Source organism: Ricinus communis, chromosome 6, assembly GCF_019578655.1.
Source record: "Ricinus communis isolate WT05 ecotype wild-type chromosome 6, ASM1957865v1, whole genome shotgun sequence".
Taxonomy (NCBI): domain Eukaryota; kingdom Viridiplantae; phylum Streptophyta; class Magnoliopsida; order Malpighiales; family Euphorbiaceae; genus Ricinus; species Ricinus communis.
The window spans coordinates 16156644-16170707 of NC_063261.1; the positions used below are offsets into that span (position 1 = coordinate 16156644).

A 14064-nucleotide genomic window follows, 5' to 3' on the forward strand; every position below is an offset into this window, starting at 1 on the left:
AATGACACTAAAAATTCAAATTTTTACATCAAATTATAAATTTGGTCAATTCTTTTAATTTTTATGGTTAATTAATTATAATTATAACCAGATTTATTATGTTATTCATAATTTTGATAATAAATTTATTTTTGAAATGGAATAGATTCATTTTATAGTACAATGAACCTTATATCATCGACAAATGAATATAAAAATTTTACTAACAAATATGTCGTATGTGCATAAAAATAAATCGGTATTTATGGGTTATTAATGAACAGATTTATTATCTACAAACAACAGGTTCATTAAAGTATCACCTAAGGTTCATCAAATATATAACTTAGTTTTATAGTTTATAGATTCATTATTCATAGGTTATAATCTACAGGTTTATCATCTACTAGCAATAGGTTCATTAAACATATAACAAGAATTTATTAATCATAAGTTATAAACAAGAAGTTCATCATAAATACATAAGGTGTTTTAAAAAGATATATTCATCAATAACAAAGTGTATATAAAACATTAGTTTTCTAGTTATAAACTTTAGTTTCATAACATTTAAACTTTAAATTCTTTAATATTTTTACCATTATTTTTGTAAACAATTTACGTGATTGTATTGAAATGTCATTTCAAATGAGTATGAATATATTTACAAGATACTGAAATTTTTATAAATTTTAGACTTTGAAATATTAAAATTGAAAGTCAAAAAATTGTAAAGATTGTAATTTTAAAAATATGGGAGTATATATAAATAGAAATGGAGAAAAGAATAAAGTTGATTTTTTTAGTATTCGAGAAGACAATTGTATGTTTTGGTTGAAGTAAAAAATTATATATTGAGCTCATAATTTTTTTTGTTTTGATTACAGATAAAACTTTCAATTAAGCTCATTTTTTACTTAAAACTAGACTGACACATGTTAATAATTTCAGATATATATAATGTTAGACGAACATGGATCCATAATATAACGATTGGGTCAAATATATACAGAACATGTAGACATCTTCGTAATCCAATATTTATTTTACTATATTTCTATTCTTGATACCATTTTAATTAAGTTTTTCTACATATTTGAATTATTTTTATAAAAGTAAAAAAAATAAAAAGAAAATTCAAATTTTAAACCTTGCTCAATTGACCACCAAACTAAATATATGGTGCTAAGTATTGCTAACATACAGTATTTATCAATTTATATTTTATTAAGGTAAATTATCCCAAAAAATTTCATGGCTGGAGAGATTATAATAGCAAAAAATATTGGAGTTACTATCTTATACATTAAAATAATCCATTTTATTGAAGTGGAGAAAATAATAATGAAAAGAAGAGAAATTAGTTACTTATTTTTGGATTGAAGAAAGGGATATAAATATTAATGGCCGTAAATGAAAAATTTTATTTCTTTCCATTTCTCACAATATATAATTAATAAGTTGATAATTAACAAATCAAAACTTAATCAATATTTTCATTTGAGAATTATAAAGATTTACAATTTAAATCTTTATTTCCTCCATCCATCAATTTTGATATGAGTTTATTTATTAACTATTATAGTGAGAATAAGAGAACTGCTAACTTGACACATAATCTAAAACTCATTCGAGTTTCACTAAATTTAAATAATATTAAATTCTATATTTTATTAAAACCCGTTAAGTAATTTATTTCATTTTAAATAAGACTAAGAATAAAAATAAAATTAAAATAATAAAATTGAAAAAAAAATTAATATTATACAATATATTAATTTATTAATATAAAATTTACTTAAGAATTTTATTTATTTTTTTAAAGTTTAATTTAACTAACATAAATTTAATTATCTAAAATTTTATATTAATTTTTATCTCATTTGAGCTTTTAAATAAATTTTATAAATTTTATCCATGGTAACAAAATATAAGTAAATGACTTTTAGACTAAACCCACATAGATTCGACTAATAGCACTAAAGATTAATCCATACGTATAAACCCATGATCCTCCCCAATTCTAGTCAATCTGAAACTTTTGCGGACTCAACAATAATCATTGACAATAACTCCGGAAAGAAAAAAAAAAATGCCTTGAATTTCCATCAAAAGTGTATAATTTATATCAAATAATTATGATTACATGTAGTATCTTTATTATCTTAATGAAAATGGTTTATCTAATAAAATAAACCATTATTTGGATCAAGCGATCACATGGTTGTAATCCACCAAGAATGTCTAAAACGTATATCCTTAATAACTATGATTGCGTCTGTTACCTTCTGAGCAATGCTGCCGGAAAATTGATGTTTCTGAACTTTCTCTTGATGAACAATAGAAGAGCTGAACCCACCAGCGGCCAAGTTGTTGCTATAGCAATGTATGCCAGCAGCCAGACTGAGATCCTACTGTGTCGGGCGAGCTGACTCGTGTATCTTTTTACAGGAGTAATGAGATCATTTTGATTTTGATCGGATGGCTGCTTGAGATCAATACTGGAATGTGTTTTCACTGTCTTGTGATCACTCTTTTCTGTTTCAGGAATGTGTTCTTCACCCTTCTTAACATCATCTTCATTTTCATGGCTTGTCTCTTCTGCTTCATTGTCTAATGTGTTGCCTATTGTAGTAACCAGTCCATCTTCCATGACATTCACGTAGGGCCCCTGATCAACTGAAGATTCAAACAGCATAGACAAGTTGGACCCTTCCACCTGCAAGACAATTAGAGCTCAATAATTTTAATATTTTGATCCTGCTATACATCCTTTCAAGAAAGATTGGTCAATACATTAAGCTCCAGTTTTTTCGATCCTCAAATCCTGAGACTAGTGGCAAAGGATATATAGTTAAATACAGAAACTTCAGAAAAAGTGGATTAAACAACCAGATCAAATCAACTTGTTGAAAAACAGATTCTTACTGCTTTTCCAGGAAACCCTATTTCTATTTTTCCAATTATTTTGGTAAAACAATAGGATATGACAAACTTCTCAATGAATGTTGGTCTATTTTACAGTCGGGTGGCAAATGGGTGAAATAGACAGTGCCGGGTTTTGGTCCAAAATTTTAAATAAATATTAAGCTCCCGATGAGAGAGTTAAAACGTCCTCATTTTTGGCACTTGCATATCCACATTGTGATGCATCCATAAAGTGTGTATGTTGTGTGCTTCTGAATGTGTGCGTGCAGGCATGGCATTTTCTTTTTATTTTGTGTATAATCTCTAAGCCATTAGTGAAAAATTGTGCACCTTCTTTCTTCTGTTTTTCAATGGACTAGAGTGAAGGACATGAAGGAACTCATCAACAGCTCTCACCCACCTGCAAGTGCATGAAGAAACAATTAAACACAAACTGTGACAAGTTATGCGTATCCCATACTACTGCTCTTCAGCATAAAAAGAACAGGTTAAGTACGTAAAATCTCCAATTGCACGTGCGTCTATGTATCTATGTATGTGTAATAGACCTTAGTTAATGGAAATTGCTTCTTGATTTTCACCCACCCCACTTATTCTATCAGTTGCTTTTCCAACTAATTCCTAGAAAGAACTTACAATCTTAAACTAAAAGAAGCCTCATAAAACAATGCTCAGCTTCCTGTAGAGGAACTGGAAATATAGACCAGAAATTGCTGAATCTCTGTAAAACATCATATGAAAGTTTCCAATAAGATAATTTTAGTAGGGCCTCGTTATCTGTCTAGATTCCTTTCCTTTGGTTGTAAAAGAAGAAATTCTAACAAGATAGAAGAAAAATCTGAATTCAAAAGGCAGGATGAGAAAAGAACCATAAATAATCCAAAAGTTGCATATGTAAATTTTGACCAAACAATATGCACATTGTTCTGCAGGTTCCCATGCCAGCATGTAAAGTGAAAAATTACTTTTAAGGGGGAGAAACTCTAAATTACCACATGCTTTTCGCAGTTATCCCCTCGTAATAAGCGAGATGCCCTCCATGCTTTGTGGTAACCAGGATAATGTTCTCATTTGCCCTATCAAGCAGATCAGTTTCTCAAAAAATTGGAGAATTGCTGAAAGTACATCAGTTTGCACAATACACGACAACTACTGACTATGTCAAATAATGAAAATATAAATATCATATATTGTGCATGATATTGCGCAAGGCATATGTTCCTGATCTCCATCATTTCATATGTTCGTATGTTTTGACGGCTGGTGTACTAAGATTTTAGTTTAGATATAAAAGTATCCGTAAGGGGCCATGGTTATTGCTATTTGTCAAAAGTGTAGGTCAGACCACATAATTTATGGGGGATAAAACTTGGATTGCTAAGCAAATCTTTTCATGTGAAACTTATTTCTGGTTTCTAGAACCATTCTTACTCTTGGCTTTTCACTTTAGCCTAGAGTACCACGTAATACAAAGATACCTACATATGGCTATGACACTTGAGCACTTCAAAATTGTGGAAAATCTATCAGAAGTTCAGAAAATAGGCAAGTCTGACACTTGGACATACATCTGTTAGAATACTTTGTACCCACATCCAAATAGCATCTGTTAAAACTAAAGGTGAGTAAAGAAGGTAGGGTATGCCTTTTGTGACCAAATACCTTGTCACAGGAGAATGACTTGTGGCCTCAAGTGCACTTGACCTAAGGCTTGAGAAGCCCTTTTATAGTGGATTAGTCATGCTTGAGGCCTAAGGTGCATTTAATGCACCACGTAGTGGAATAAAGGCTTCAAATAATGCCACAAATCATGAAGAAGTGCTTAAGGTGCAGAGAACAGTGAAGGTGCCAACTACTCACCTACATTCATCCCATGGGATGGCTTCCCTTGTACATACTGGATCATCAAGGGCACTCACGCAGATAAGAGGTACTGATACATTACCCACAACATTCACACAACTAGAACGCCTGTAATATGTATCCACAGTCTGTAAAACAGAAATCCTATTAGTCAAATCGAGAACAATGACAGCACCTTAAATTATATGGACTTTGAGAATCAACAGCTTTTACCTCACACTTTGCAAGAATTCGGGTAGCATGCTTGTCAAAGTCCCTAACTGAACGTGACTGACAAAGGGAAAATCATATTCTTATCACAGCTGACAAAGCATAAGCATACTAAAAGCAGAACCATTTGCGTGGTCTGTGCAACCTAAAATGGTTATTTTCATTTCAGCATATGAACAAGCAAATGATATCCCAGTGATCAAGTGCCTGCCTCGTAGTGCAAGAAGTAAACAATGCAAACCTTGATAGCCCATCCCCTTAAAAATTCCCAATTTACCAAACACAAAATGATGAATGTTAACAAGAGTTGATGATATGGACTACATTTCATATAATTGTTATTTTTTCTATTAAAAGAAAAAAAAGAGAGACTCCAGGTAGTTTGCTAGTGGCATAGGAAAATTCTAATTGTTTTGTTTCCGGCGTGGGCTCCCTCCGAAATCATTAATGCAGTAGTTCACTGTCAATCAGCAATGAAATCATGAGGCCGTTATAGGAAATGAGATGCTTTAAAGCATCTAATTAATCAGAACCATACCAAAAAAAAAGGTACAAGCCACCTTTGGACAAGGAGGACAATAACCACTTCTATTTTTAAAATATTAAAAATGCCGACTACCATAATTACTTATTTTATGTGTAAAAGAAGTTCTGGGATGACAAGTACATATTATATTCTAATGCCGTAGAGCCAAAGGAAAAACCAAAATTTTCTCTCTCAAGTCCAAACCTCATATAAGTGGTCCCTCCACTCTCCCAAAGGTTATTTCACCGACAGTAGTCCTAGCGTTTGCAACCCATTAGTGGAGTTCACAAAAGAAAATAAGAAAAGAAAAGAAAAGAAAAGAAAACTACCAGCTTGATGTTCTCCCAATCTATTAGACGAGACAAGATGGAATGATGCCTGCATCAAATTACAGATTAGTTTAATAACTAACCCCATAGATATCACCATGCAACAAAATCATAGGTCTATAAGCAATCAAGTGAATTTGTTATACATTCACTATGCTAAACGCCAATATTGTGAGATGTTAAATGTAGGAATGCAAGAAATAATATAGACATACAACTGCGCATAATCTTGAAGGCCAACAGCTAGCTTTCTGTCATAGAATTTCTGCACACATCTGCGGTTGATGAACCTGTCACATATCTGTGGTGCAACCAAAAAATATTCAATTTGGTATCTGTCCTATTAAGACTCTTAAGGACAATGAAACTTCTAAAACACACCATAGCCAAAGAGCTGAAACCAAGAATATTCACTTTTCTATTTAAAAGGTATAGTGCAATATTAGTTTCTAACTTTTCTTCTTTAAAATTATATAATCAAAGGCTATCTTCTCCTCACAAAAGTTCCCGAATAAGAAATTCCTTTGCCCAAAAAACCAATCCAGGTCTCATTATCTCACGATTTGTTCATCCAGACTACTCCCACATCCTGACTAAACATTTTTTGTGGCAGTTTCTCCTTTATAATTGTCATGTAGGAACTGAGCAAAGAGAGAAATGAACACAAAGAACAATTCTCTGAAAACTCAATTTCTTGTTGATCAATCAACATTAACATAATTGCCAAAGCCTAAAGGGGGGAATGTGAAATAAAGTAATTACAAGATAAAACAAAATATCAAAATTTTTTAACTCTAAAGTTTCTTCCTAAAATAAGAAATCTTAAAATCCTGGATGCTCCTTAATCAAATACAGAAATTGTTACAATCTTAGACATGCTCTTCACACAGAAAAGAAGAAGCTACAGTCAGTAGATTATTAGAGAAAAAGAAATCAAAAGGCTCATCAACTTCGCATAATTCCAAGCATTCCAGTTCAGGCATGGCAACGGAATTGCTCTATAGAGCTAGTAATAATGCATAGTTCTTGCCTCAACTTGCTTTTCAATGCTAAGCCCACATCAAAAACACAACTAAGCAAAACCATCTTTTAAATCTCTTTTTACGGTGAGCAACTCACACTTCTTCTTGAAATAACAAGGTCCCATAAACAGGAAATCTTTACTTAGATCTATGGGATATCAAGCAGCTGAGCATATAGGATACAAACGCCTCGACTTAATGTGGAACCTACAAGTACTTTAAATTACAGTGTCAGATGTTCTACAAAAAAATCTTCAATATCTGAAAGTTCCAGTTTTCTCCTTTACCATCTTGTCCACTTGAAGACAAAATACTCAGTGGCACATTACTATAATGCAACAAATCCTGCAATGCTGCTGACTAAACAAAAGTGTTTAGTCATCAGCTACGCAATAGTGCTTCAGATTTCATCTTTCCCTCTCACTATGGTAAGAGCAACCTCTTCTTTCTCGTTAATGACGCATTCTTGTAAGAATCTTGAGGTTAATTTCTTCAGTCATGACAGAAGAAATTTCAGTGAGGACAGATGACTTAAATCTACTTTCTATGTATTACGATGTGCACCTCAGCTGGAACCTAAAAAGCATTTAGAAAGGAACCATCATGCATTTTTCTGCATAAGACTAAGGGGAAGGAACAGACAGTTTCTCCTTCTTGCATGAAAGACAGCTTCTATTGAAGATTGGGAGCCTACTACACCACAATCAACATTCTATATTTTCAACTTACACTAAATTATAACTTCATTGTTTGGGTAGGAGATGTAAAGAGCCTACTGTATATGTAAGATTTCAGCCCCTGAAAAACCAAAGAAGCAAAAGACACATTTGCCGACATTATTGCACCAACTAATTCAGTCTGATGGTATATAAATGCAAAAACCAATTGAAATTTCATAAAACATAGCCCAATTTACAGAAACTCGGCCTTTGATCACATCATACTGAATCAAGTACTAACCAAAAGATCCCAAGGAGAGCAGACAGCAGCAGCGCCAGTTAGAGGAATATCAACCCCATGCTCTCCAAGATATTTTACCTGCAAAGCATACTCCCATATATAAGAAATAAAAAAGTAGAAGGATATGTACACATCAACTGCTTCAGAATTCCAGTTATAGATAAAATAATTGCTATCGCTTATAAATCATAAGAATAATATGGCAGATATCCAATTCTCTCCAAATAACCATAAGTAAAGCTCCTTTCTGTCCTTCACCTTTACAAAATGATGGGTAATACCTTTGAATTTTTTGGTGTTCAGAAAACATAAAGTTGCTCTATTGAAATTTTCTTTTTTCTTTTGAAATTGATTATTAAGTAAGAACCTTATGCCACCTTAAATGCCTAGCACCTTATGCCAGCAATCACCTAGGTGCGACCCAGTTGGTCACCTTATTTGGACTATGCAAAGCAACATGACCACATCTTACCGCACAAGAGCAGTGATAGTTTTAGCCATAGAAACCAACTGACCAATTACTCCAAAATAAACAGATACTTTTTATGTCCATTTCTAATAGTCACCTTATAAATTTCAATACCGAATTCATATACCAACCATGAAACTGATTAGTTTCAATTCAGGTTGCAAAATGGACTCCACAATTTCTTTTTTATTTTCTGACAAACAATAAACGTCAGTGGAGTTAGGAATCACTAATAAAAGGGGAGAGGGTCAAATGTTCTAGTTAAAGGTGCACTATTTGTAATTGAAAATTCTAGGTTAAATCATACACCAATATGAGCCTGTAAAAGTTTAGAAATAGAACATATACCAATCTCATGAGTAATTTCATTAAGATGGTGTAAATTATCATACTCAAAATTACACTAATGACTCTTAAAAAAAAAAAAAGAAATGGGGAAAAAATATTAGAGAACTCAATTACCAAAATATTGGCACCAATGCTAGTCCCAACAGCATATAGAGGAGCTTCTGGATATTGACAATGAATGTGATCAATGATACTTCGTAAGTCCTCTGTCCACCCAGCATTATAGAAGCAATCAGACTGACCATAAATAGTTATAACAAGACACTTTGTTAGTCAACTTATGATAGTATATCAACCGAAAACTAAGAAACTGGATGTTGTAAAATAATCTTCACAAAGGTGATCTGTTATTGGGTATTCTACAACTATATACAAATTGTTTATGAATGTATTGACTATTATGAAAATTAGAAATGTTAGGCGTATGGGACGGAGTGCAAGGTTTTGATCTTAAGAAAATAATTTATAGTTTTAAAGTAAAGTAGAAATTGAGCAAATTAGATGCAATGTAGAGAGTAAAATAAGACTGTACAGCTGCAGCATAAGCAAAGAAATTTGAAAAGAATTATGGCACTAATAATGCTTCAATTCGACAATAATATGATTATTGTGATTTTGTTCACCTATATAACCTTTTTATAGATTGAGCTTGATGAAAGCCTTTCAAAGCATTAAAGGAGTATTCTCCACGTTTTCCATTGAGAATTTTTATACATAATAAAAGCATAGTTAGTTGTTGGTTAATTGTCCAAGATTTATACCATTTTAGAAAATATTATTTCATTAATTCATAATAATTAAAATCCAATTAATAAAACTAATCATTTAAACTCTTTTGTCCAATCTTGTTTTTTAGGTACACCAATCTAAAGTGGTGCTTGAATTCGACCCTTATTTTACTAAACACTGGTCTAACCAAGATGAATGCTATATTCTCATGTGCCTAATAAACTTTGCTATGCAGTCTTCAACACATGTTGGAGTGGAACTGGACCTTTGTGCATGATTTAGCTGTTTTTGGGACTTTGCCCCTGTATTCAACCAAATAGAAAAGGTCAACTACGTTCATGTACACCTTCAGATTATTTAGAAATAGTGTCTGGGCTAGCATTCCTTTCAGTTTGCATTTAAACAGTGTGCTTTAAAAATGCAAATGAAAAGAATAGTATGGAATATATTTAATTAAATGTATCGTAATTTTCTTATGTTTTATGATTACTCAAAAAATATTAGTATCAGTAACTTGTGCATTATACTTTTCCAAGCTTTAGCATCAACTAGACATTGTACATCATTATATTTAAAATTTTCAAAAAATAAAATATATAAATTGTTAGTGATTCCAAAAGGTTATTAAGTTCTATTCCACTCTTAGCATTCTCATTAAACAAGAATGAAATGCAAGTCTCATCGTCATTTGTTTCCACAACTAAATTATACATGTTTATCTTTTCTATTATTGTTTGTTTAACAATTTAATAATAGTTATGTTATGTGCAACCCATGGGCATAAGGCTAGTGTTCATATATAGAATCACTTCTCACAAGAGAAGTGGGTGGTAAATCGAGGTAAGCCAGCCTGTAAATCTACAAGTTTAGGAAGCATACAATGATGAACTCAGCATTGATCTTCCAGCTGCTAGACACATCAATATGATGGATTTTGAACTAATTTGAATCCTTGTCAAGGGAAGGAAGGACAATAGATATAGAGAGCAGAAATAGGTGGTCCATGGAAGCTGAGAAGGAAAAGACTATTTTATAGTAAATCAAAAGCTTGTAACTGAAAATTCCATACTCACAGTAAGTGATATGCCTCCCAATCCCCGATGATTGCTTACAACAACGTTCCAACCCTGCCTTGCCATAGTGAAAGCAAGATGCTTTATATACTGTTACACGGTAGACATCTATTAGACATTTAAAGGAAGAAGATAGAAAGATTACATGAATAGCACAAGAAATGAAAGTAACTCCAAAAAATAGTCTTTGTTGAATGGTATAAGGGAAAGAGATATGAATGACAATTTAACTATAAATCTGACCAGGCAAAATGAGAAGTAATAAATTAAGATTTCAAGTTAACAATACTTAAATATATGATTAATAACATGCAGGCTACCAACTTCAATGTAATAAAATAATCCACATTAATATGAAATTATCAATATTTACTGCCAAGATCCCACAAAGCAATGTCCCCTCGTTTTATTATCATTGAAAAGAAAACTTTGATGATCAAACATAATAGAAAGAAATTTTCGTATGGATATATAAAAGGTCTTTACTATTTCTATTTCTTGTAGCCCTTTCTTTGGGCAGTCGCACTAATCAATTTAAAACTCTTACCAAGAGGACGTGAGAAACCTGAAGCAGTAAGATGAATGAGAAAACAAAGCTAGTCCCAGGAAGTAAGATACTTTACCAAATCAAGCATGTCTCTTTCTGGACTAACTCAATATAAAAAGTGTAAATTAGGCTAGACTTCTATTTAAATGATTGTCTGCCCTGTCCAACTTAGGCATAAGTATTACATGAAACAAAACAAAACATTTCAAAGTTCAAATGATTTTGAGTGGGTCAGTCAAACAAAAGAAATTTGTATCGGCTGCTGAAACCTTTTCTTCATGCAACAAACCAAGTTAACTCAAATGTCCAATTGAGCTGTACATGCATAAGATAATAACATAAGAATTCAGCACAGAACAACTTACAGCAGCAGCAGAATCACTAGTTAAGCCAGGAACCACTACCACAATTGGAGCTTTATCATCTTGGAGACCAGCATCATTCTTGCAGGAAACACCTTGTTCAGCTATATATTATAGTTGTAAGAACTAGACCCAGATAAGTTTACAGAATGAACTAAATTGATAGTCTAGAACTTCAGAGTACAGGGTATTATAAACTTATACTAACCAATATCAGAATACATTAGCCAATCCAAAGCAAGTGTTCCTCCATCACTAGCCTGAAATAGATGCCTGAGCACAACAGGGGAAAAAAGGATATTCTAATATAACTAATAAGAAAATAAAAAGTAAATGCTGGTTATATTAAATTTTATCAAATGAAAGTACTAACCTTTTATAGACAAAATTAGGAGAATCCCCAAAAAAACTCAAGAAAGCAGTTTGAAGATGAGGACTAGATAGCCATGGAGTAGGAGAAAACCTTTAAACAAACACACGCAAAAAGAAAGAAGCTTTGAATTTGTTTTAATAGCTAACACCAGATTGAACTGCATAACTGATTGATAAATTTGACGATGATGATGATTAAAGATTCACCTTCCATGAAGAATCTTGCACTTAGAAGCAACAGACTGATAAAGTTCAGAGGAGAAATTGCAAGTAAGTAACACAGGATCACCTCTAAAGAAGGTGAGTAAATTATGGAAAAAATGAATCTCTAAGAAGTAGTAGAGGAAGATTAGGAGTGTGAAGAGAAAGAAGAGAAGATAGTGAGTAATGGGTATTAAAGAAAGAGCTTTGAAGAGAAGGTTGTAAGGAGAAACAAGTGAATTTAGTGTGCAATCTTCCATTTTGAAGAAGAGAGCTATGGAGAAGGAGAAGGAGAGTGGAAGTTTTTAGAGGGAGTTTTTTGAGAAGAGAAAATAAAGGGTGAAGAAAGAGAGACTTTTTTCTTGATTTGGCTGGCCTTGGAGTTTGGACCTTTTGATTTGGGTATTTTCTTTATTGTCTATCGGTAATTTGGATAAAGGCAAATAAATTTATAACAAAATGTTTTTTTTTTCCCCTCATCAGAGAGTTCCATCAGCAAAATGAAACCTGGCTTGGAGAAATCATTTGTTACCTCATGTTTGACTGGTTGTCGTACAATCTAATTCCTTGGAAATCTTTATCAGAAAGGATTAATTAGGTTGCAATTCTCCTCTTGTTCAACGACACCTGCTGTCTGTCTGTCTATTTTCCTTAAATTAAAAGAAAAGACAAAATGAAACCTCATAGTAAACCACATGAATTAATTTTTAGTGGGTAATCCTATCATCAAAAATCAAATTACTTGGTAACTATTTGTAACAGATCCAAGTTTCAGACCCAGAAGCCATGGAGACGCAGAAAGACTTCTTCTCCGCATTTGATGACAAAACGACACATGTTTATCCACTGGAGCCCCCATATCATTCCCTTTGGCTTATCCAAGAAGAACTTCCAGAAAGAACTGAAATCTCCATGCTGATACAAGCAATACCATATCCTAATTGACGAAACCCACGTGAAAGACAGGAGCTTTACCTGTCCGACTCAAAACTCTTTTTATGGGTCCAATCCGTCGTCTTTCAGCGGTTGCAGAAAGCTAATTTTATGACGATACAAGAGACAACATATGGCAAACACTGCACACCGTCTGGTGATGTAAGAGGGGCTCATATGTCATATTCAGGCACATCTAGAAACTGGAAATGGATATTCTTGACGAATTAACTTAAGAATAGGTCTCTAAATTACTACTTTTATTAATATTAAGGACCATTTTTGCTTAATGCGGAGTTCCCGTGTAATTAAGATCAGAAGATAATTTGCGTTTTCGTTTTTGGAGAGGCAGATGACTTTACTTAAAATAAAATATCTTTGCTTTATATTAAACTCTATTAATTTTTAATTAGTTTAAATTTTATGTTTAAAATTTTTAACTTTTTGTAATTAATCCGATCTCCCAAAGATAACTTGCCTTTTGTTTTGGCTGTCTTACATTTCATGATTTGCTTCTCTTTTTTAGCAAACTCCATTATAAAATTTTATTTTTTTCTATTTTATTTGACTGATGTTTTAAAATTTTAAATATTAATTTTTTATATTTTTATTTCTAATTTTATAAAAAAATCTCTATCTGTTATATTAAACTCTTGTAAATCTATATCTTATTTTAGTCAACGACTTGTACTTTTATATTTTACTTTAATTAAAGACTAATAATTTTTAATCAAAGTAAAATATAAAAGTATAATATTCTAATAAAATAAAATAAAAATTAAAAAATTTAATAAAATAAAACTACAAACTCAAAGACTTAAAAAAAAAATTTATTGTCAGTTGAATAACTACTTCTTTAAATTATTTATTATAATTAATATAAATATTATTATGTATAATTAGATTTTATATTATTTCAAAATCTTAACTATTATGCAAATTCTAATAAAAGTATTTTAAACAAAGAGTGATAAAAATTATTAAAATTAATAAAATTAATAAAAATCTATACTTTTCAATTTGATTCAACTTTCTTTTTCTAAGATGAAAGGGATATGTCACATGATATGGAGAAGTATAAAAAAAAATTTATATTTTGAATTGTGCTTACAAGGTGTAATTATTTGATAGAGAAATTATTAAAAATATATTAAGATATAATTTTTAATTAATAAAAAATATTCAATTATATCACATATTTATATTAAATAAA

General features: G+C 31.6%; 1 protein-coding gene and 1 long non-coding RNA gene across 2 annotated transcripts; both read right to left on the reverse strand.

Moving 5' to 3' along the window:
* Window positions 1-2081: 2081 nt before the first annotated feature.
* Window positions 2082-12961, reverse strand: LOC8286979 (embryogenesis-associated protein EMB8). The gene is made up of 14 exons (XM_002533835.4): window positions 11925-12961; window positions 11719-11808; window positions 11554-11618; window positions 11349-11449; window positions 10437-10526; window positions 8749-8871; window positions 7818-7895; window positions 6051-6136; window positions 5836-5884; window positions 4984-5040; window positions 4768-4898; window positions 3900-3983; window positions 3238-3307; window positions 2082-2698 (listed from the first exon to the last, which is right to left on the reverse strand). Exons 1-14 carry the CDS (start codon window positions 12176-12178, stop codon window positions 2261-2263), a joined length of 1716 nt encoding a protein of 571 aa, XP_002533881.1. The 5' UTR covers window positions 12179-12961; the 3' UTR covers window positions 2082-2260.
* LOC125370417 lies at window positions 6513-7811 on the reverse strand. The gene is made up of 2 exons (XR_007216378.1): window positions 7587-7811; window positions 6513-7433 (listed from the first exon to the last, which is right to left on the reverse strand). It is a non-coding gene; the product is annotated as an uncharacterized LOC125370417 (long non-coding RNA).
* Window positions 12962-14064: the final 1103 nt, after the last annotated feature.